This window comes from Lipophrys pholis, assembly GCF_963383615.2.
Source record: "Lipophrys pholis genome assembly, chromosome: 4".
Lineage (NCBI taxonomy): Eukaryota > Metazoa > Chordata > Actinopteri > Blenniiformes > Blenniidae > Lipophrys > Lipophrys pholis.
Window position 1 is genome coordinate 28,064,984 of NC_137637.1, and position 6,620 is coordinate 28,071,603.

The 6,620-nt window shown below is 38.1% G+C and overlaps 1 protein-coding gene across 2 annotated transcripts; it reads left to right on the top strand.

The window, feature by feature from the left end:
* The first annotated feature begins 3,304 nt into the window (after positions 1 to 3,304).
* LOC308108114 (adenosine receptor A1-like) lies at positions 3,305 to 6,199 on the top strand. Of its 2 annotated transcripts, none has more exons than XM_080460833.1 (2): positions 3,305 to 3,730; positions 3,921 to 6,199. In XM_080460833.1, exons 1-2 carry the CDS (start codon positions 3,402 to 3,404, stop codon positions 4,570 to 4,572), a joined length of 981 nt encoding a protein of 326 aa, XP_080316959.1. In that variant the 5' UTR covers positions 3,305 to 3,401; the 3' UTR covers positions 4,573 to 6,199. The 2 variants fall into 2 exon arrangements, with proteins under 2 accessions (XP_080316959.1, XP_080316960.1); XM_080460834.1 differs by having other exon boundaries at positions 3,314 to 3,730; positions 4,161 to 6,199.
* The last annotated feature ends 421 nt before the right edge of the window (positions 6,200 to 6,620 follow it).

The window sequence follows — 6,620 nt, forward strand, 5'->3', positions numbered from 1 at the left end:
TCTGCTGACAGGGTTCTCCCCGGTCTTTTAAAAAAAAAGACAGGGAACTATTTCCCTTAGAAATGACCAACTTCCAGTTTCTTCTGATACACGTGTGTATTCAGCATTTCAGCGATAGCCCAGTATCTGTATTTTCATGCTAGAGATGATGCAAATTAATTCACTGACACTGAAGAAATAAATCTTAATTTCATGGTGAATATAAAATATATAAAGATATTTAGTCCCTTTCCCATCAGGATGTTTGAGTTATTGAGCATGCTATTTTGATGATTATGCATTTGCTATTGAACATTTGTTTTTATCATAAAGTGGAACCATTGTAGTGTCTTCTGTAATAAATATCTGACAACTAAGTTTTAAGGTCAAATTTCCAATTCGTGGTCCCCATTTAAAAGCATTAAAAAAAAAACACCTTCCATAGACATAAAATGAGTACTTAAATCTGGCTGGGTATCAAACAGAAGGCTGGATGGATTCTCTCCCTTTTAGTGTTCTAGGTCTCTGTTGTGTTTGGCTCAGATGAGGACTAATAATGCCAAACACTGCCATCGGTGGAACAGGAGCTCATTTTTATTCCAACCAAAAAGTCCAATTGATCAAAACAACAAAGTACTTGAGATCAAAGGGAAAAAAAATAAAGAGCTGCTGGGAAGTCCAAACACACAGAACACAGATGGACATAATGGTGAGCCATCGACACAGAAGACACCCAATATATACCCCAGCCATGCACCAGGTGAAGACGATCCCACATTCAGGCACAGGTGAAGCACATCAAGGCGGGCAACAGCAATTAGACACGAGGAGGGGAAGTCAAGGAGCCTGACACAAAAGACAGAATTTCAAAATAACACAAGAACAAAATATGCATTGTGACATTACTTCCATCATCAAAAGGAGGATTGCTGATAACGATATAAACAAGTTTCTGTCATATTATTGTGTATGTTATTAAATAAATATGTATAAATGTTGCATGTCTTACAGTCATTATGTAGTTCACGCCACACATGTGTTCTGCTCTTTCACAGACAATGTCAGTGAAGACCGACAAGGTGGGCAATGACAGGGTGAACAGTTTGAGTTTGAGTGAGAATTTTTTGCCTTTTTGGGGGGGGGGGGGGACTTTGAGTTACTTATCTTTGAAGGTGATTGAATACTGTTTCAAAAAAGTCCTGTATGTATGATAAATAGGTGACAGAGTGGACATGTTAAATTTGACAAGATCCACGTTCAAACACAAGATTAAGAATATTAAGAACAAAAAAACCCCAAGAAATAAATATTTCCAATTGTTTCCAATAAAGAAATATTGATGATGATATTACTCAGGACATGAGCTTTGTTCTTAAAGAGCAAAAAATCCCCAAAGAGACCGTGTGGACTTCAGGTACATGTGTAAAATATAACATATTCTCACGAAAATAAGATATAAATAACCCAAATTACAAAATCGGTGACACTAATAACATAATGAAACTGGTTTTGCTTTATTTCATTGAGCCACTTATTTAACTGACTGAAGTGCAAAAGTTATGCACCACTCAAAGAAAAGTGTATAAGAGCAATAAAAACTAATTTCAAAAATTAAAATCATTTAAAATCGTACATATATGTGTTTGCCCATTTATAACAAAACCTCAGAATTTTATAATGTTGCCGTATATTTACGACAACAGCTTGAGTTTTGATGAGGACACCAAAGGTAATTCATGCTGATATTGTTCCTTCCATCAATTCACCCTCAGCTTTAATGCCGATGCTACCTCATAAGCAATAAAGTAGATTTATCCACTATATCTCTGATCAGTTTTCAGTGTTGTTATGTCTGATACTCCCTCTGAAGCAGTACAAATCCCACTGAACGAACCAGAAACTGCAGTCACATTCACTTGGGTGGAAAAAATAAATAAATAAAAGTTAATGTTCTGTTTGTTTTTCCCCTTTACAGTGCCATCACGAGTGCTGAAATGAACCTTCACACAGGCCTGTTTTGGCCCACGTGCCATATGTTTGACACCACTGGGCTTTGGACACAGTTTAAACTACCGGTACATGCTTTGATTTTCATCCACACCTTCTCAAACAGGTGAGTGCATTCGGATTTATTATGCTGTAACCACTGCATCTTGTCACTCACTGTGAGTTTTTACTAACTTTTCAGTCTCTTTGTGGCGTTTTGCCTCTGTATGGCTGTTGTTTGGTTTTCAGGGGACTCTCACTGCAGTAGAGAAGTTGGTCAGTTTCATGTAAATAACTTCTCTTTTTTTTTTCTTTTTCTTTTTAAAATAGACTCACTATACACTAACCACATGGCAACCAAGAATTCAAACAGCATAAATCAACCACAAGTAGTAAAATAACTTAAAACCATACAAACAAATATCCACCTTAGCTAGGCTGCTAACTAACTTTAGCTATTAAGGGGAAAAAAAGGTTATTTACAGAATTTCTCTGTAATCAGCTGGAGGATCAACATTGTTTTATTGATGTTATTAAATAAATGAAATGAGAAGATAAATAAATCAGGGGAAAGCCGTTGCTTAGTGTGTTTTTCTTTCTTGTTTAGACAAAGTTATATAATATGCCAGTATGTCCTGTACATTGATTATAAATCAATAAATGGTCATTTATGAGCCACATGAAAAAAAAAAAAAAACCTTCAAGGTTTAAGACACATAAATTCACAAATCTCTGAAATAATTCAAACATAAAATGCCTCTGGATTACAGTGTTGATGGGCAGATTTATTCACTGTATGATCAGTATGTTAATTGCAATCCAAGTTAATCCTCACATTTGGATTAAATGTAAACATACATAGCATTGAATGATGAAAACATATTTGTGCTTTGTTGCCGCAGTTATCATTGATTCCACAGTGGCTGCCTCACTTCTTTGTATCATCATTATTGTGAGCAAGTCACTGTTTGCTCTTGTTTCACAACAGTTTCCACTGTTTTGTCAGCTAAGAAGCACACACTGTAAGTGTCATGCGGCCAGTGGAAGTAAAATTGATGAGGTTTCTTTTGAGCTTTTACAAGATAATCAAATTTTATAATTACTTGATTAGGTATTGTAACAATACTTTACTGCTATTATGTTTTGATAACCTGCATAACCTTGTGGAACAGTTAGATGTATTTAAAAAAATATTTAAAAAAACCTTTTTCTTGTCTTCTACCTAAAAAGTAATACATAATGATGTTGAATCAGCTTGGGGAAAGAAAGAAAACATTATCATAGGGTGTCATCACAAGTTGGGGAAAAAAAAGGTGTTGCAGGACTTCCTCAAAAGATTGAAAGCAACGATAGATAGCACAGCACACTGAGGCTGAAACTCTGGTGTTGTTGCGCTCCTGCTTTCACCTTCAAACATCAGTCATAGGGGAGACGCGATGGGTCCAGCAATGGTGATTTACACAGTGGTGGAGGTGTTCATCGGGGTCGGCTGCTGTCTGGGCAACATGCTGGTGATTTTGGCTCTTTGGACCAGTAAAAGCATTTACCAACCCACCTTCCGCCTGATCGTCTCCCTGGCTGTGGCAGACTTTCTGGTCGGCTGTGTGGCCATACCGATGGCTGTGCTGGTGGACGGACGAGTCGAGACTTCATTCCACTCTTGTCTCTTCATCAGCTGCGTGGTTATTCTCTTAACCCTGGTTTCAGTGTTGTGTCTCACGGCTATTGCGATTGACCGTTACCTGCGGGTGTACATCCCTCTCAGGTAAGAATTTTTGGGGATTTTTAACATCCAAACGGCCCAAATTGATATTCTGTGCATTATTATGTCTACTTCAGAAACTGCTTATAGACTGCACACCACTGTAACAATTTAATGAGATCCCACTTTGCATTTCTGACCTATTTCAGAACCTCTGTCATCAATCGTTACTTCTTTTTTTTGTTGTTGATAGGTACAAAAGGACTATAACATTGAGACATTCTCGTCTTGTGGTTGCAGCATGTTGGCTTGTTGCAGTACTTCTGAGTTGTATTCCCATGTTTGGATGGTACAACCACAAGACCTTAACTGAATCTGCAAATTCTACAATCGTCTGCCAGTTTATTGCCGTCATCCCCATGTCATACCTGGTTTACTTCAACTTCTTCCTCTGTACCTTAACACCGCTGCTGGTCATGACTGTCCTCTACAGCTACGTCTTCTACACTATTCGAGGAAGTCTTCGAGGTAAACCAGGCAACAGTACTCAAAACCAGTCGAAGACCTACTTAAAGAAGGAGAAACAGCTGGCTGGGTCTCTCTCTCTGGTCATTGCCTTGTTTGCAATATGCTGGATTCCTCTCCACATCATGAACTGCATGATTTACTTTGGAGAGGAGGACGACGTCCCGATAGCAGCTATTTATGTTGGCATCCTGTTTTCTCACGCTAACTCTGCTGTTAACCCAGTTGTGTATGCATTCAAAATAGAAAAAATCAGGGAAGCCTATATGAAGATCTGGAGACGCTTCACTTCTTGTACCCCGTATAATCAAGGATCTCAGACGAGCCAGTCAACAGAAAACAATCTGAGCAGTAACTTGAACAGTGCGAGCAACAACTAAGAAAGGACTTTTTCCATTCATGTGCTTCATTATTCCCAAAAAGCAATTTTGACTGAGTGTTAACAATCAATTGTTTGTAAAGCATGTTGCATGTAAATACGTTGTGCAATGTAAAAGATATTTTTCTATTTGAAGATGATATATGTGTGCTTACAGTAAACACGTCTAGCCATGAGCACTGAGAGATTTGGTATGGTGTGAGTGTTTTTTGGGTTTTTTTTTTGTCATACGGGTGATTGCATTTCTGTCTATATGGCAGATACTTTGTCTCAGAGGAAATGACAACTTCCACATATCCATTAAGTTTTAGCTTTTACACCAAGTTTCATATCACTGTTTCTTTTTCAGTTTCTGTTCATGTTCCTGTTCTTCGTGCTCATTTTGTCTAAACTACAATCTCAGTGAAAGCTGCTCGGATGTTCTTAAAATAACACATTTCAACACCAGGCATATGTACAGTAAGAATAAGTGATGATCTATCCGGTGACGGAATCTAGAAAATAGCAGGAATAATTACTTGAAATTTTATGTTTCATCCGACTGTGGAAGGATTTGAGCTTTTTGAAACTTGTGTTTGATTATTTTGGAAGGCGAGAAGGCACACCATTCAAAACAGTGATGTTTAATCCCACAGTGACACAAAATACAACCGAAATACAGAGAAAACATGAAACCTTTCAAATTCAATTTGCTATCAAAGAGCACAAAGCTGCAAAAAAAAGAAAAAGAAAAAAGAAGCTTGTATTCTTTCTGTTGCATTCTCTATTGATAGTTAAACTGGTGAATAGAACTGGCACGGTGGTGTATAGTTTCGCTCAGTTGCATCATAGAAAGGATATTTGCATTGGAGGTCTTTTCTGTTTTCTATGAGAATGCATGAGGCTGCAACTGAATGATATGTTTGATCAATTGGCGCAGCTTGATCAACTGTATTTATGTATGTAATGTATGATAGCCAGACTCTGTCTTATTCTGTGATGTATTTGCAATGTGACTAGAACATTCCCTGCCTCTTTCACTACAGCTGACGTAAGTCAACATCTGTTTGACTAAAAATCATGTATTTGAATTGTGAGAGGACGCTGGAGTAGCTGGAGGAAATCCAGTCAGGTATTGGATACGATTTGATTTAATTGAAGTTCCTCAATATTTTAGTTGTTTAGGTGATAAGTTAACAAGGCTGTGGTTGGTTTTAGTGGCTTGTATACTTTCCACACAGTTTGAGTTTTCCTTCCGCTATTATAGACTCAATGTACAAATCGTGTTTTCTTGAGTGCTTCTGTACTTAAGCTCATCAACAGCGATGGATGCGGTTCATACATGCTTACAAACTATCGCACTCTTCTAAAGTGCATCAAGACCAGTTCCTTCTATCCACAGCTACCTTGTGCATTTAAAAACTTTTGTCTGTATTACTCAACCTGCAAAATAGACTAATATACATTTCCTAAAACGGTCTAAAAACATTGCATGTACAGTTAAAAAAGCCCCAAAACTCTTTTAGCATCCATGTCCGAACAATTTGGTGAAACACTACAGAACAAAAAACGTGTGTACTCTTCTTTGCTGTTAAAATTCTGTATCCGCTGCAGTAAAACTCCGAATGTACACAATAAAGGTTCCAGATCGTCCCAAAAGTAATTATATCATTTAACCACAAGATGGCATCAGTGGGGCTTCTTCGTCTGCGAGAGTCATCCAAGCACCCATTGTACCTCTCAAGGAAGGTAATAGACTGTATAGTTAACACCTGAGTAGGATTTACTCCATCCCACAAACTATACAACCTACTACCTCACCTTGCAAGGCTCAACCCCACGCACAAATCCGTTGAAAAAACAGAGACTGTGGTCTTTTATCTTTTAACTTGAAAGTTGAGAGAGCAGACCAGGTACAGCGTAGTACGTCCTTTGTCTTCTGGAGTCGTCTCTCCACAGGCTGATTGTCTTTGGTCTGAAGGTGTCTTAATCTGCGTGGCTTCCTTTGTGCTCGCAGGCTTCAGCATCGCAGCAGATTAACCTGTTTCCTCAGGAAAGACAGTAGATTGT

Bases quoted from the DNA above. Each gene is read 5' to 3' on its own strand.
- LOC308108114 (XM_080460833.1), top strand. From the start codon at position 3,402: ATGGGTCCAGCAATGGTGATTTACACAGTGGTGGAGGTGTTCATCGGG. The intron at 3,731-3,920 runs GTAAGAATTTTT...TGTTGTTGATAG, and splicing joins CGGGTGTACATCCCTCTCAG to GTACAAAAGGACTATAACAT.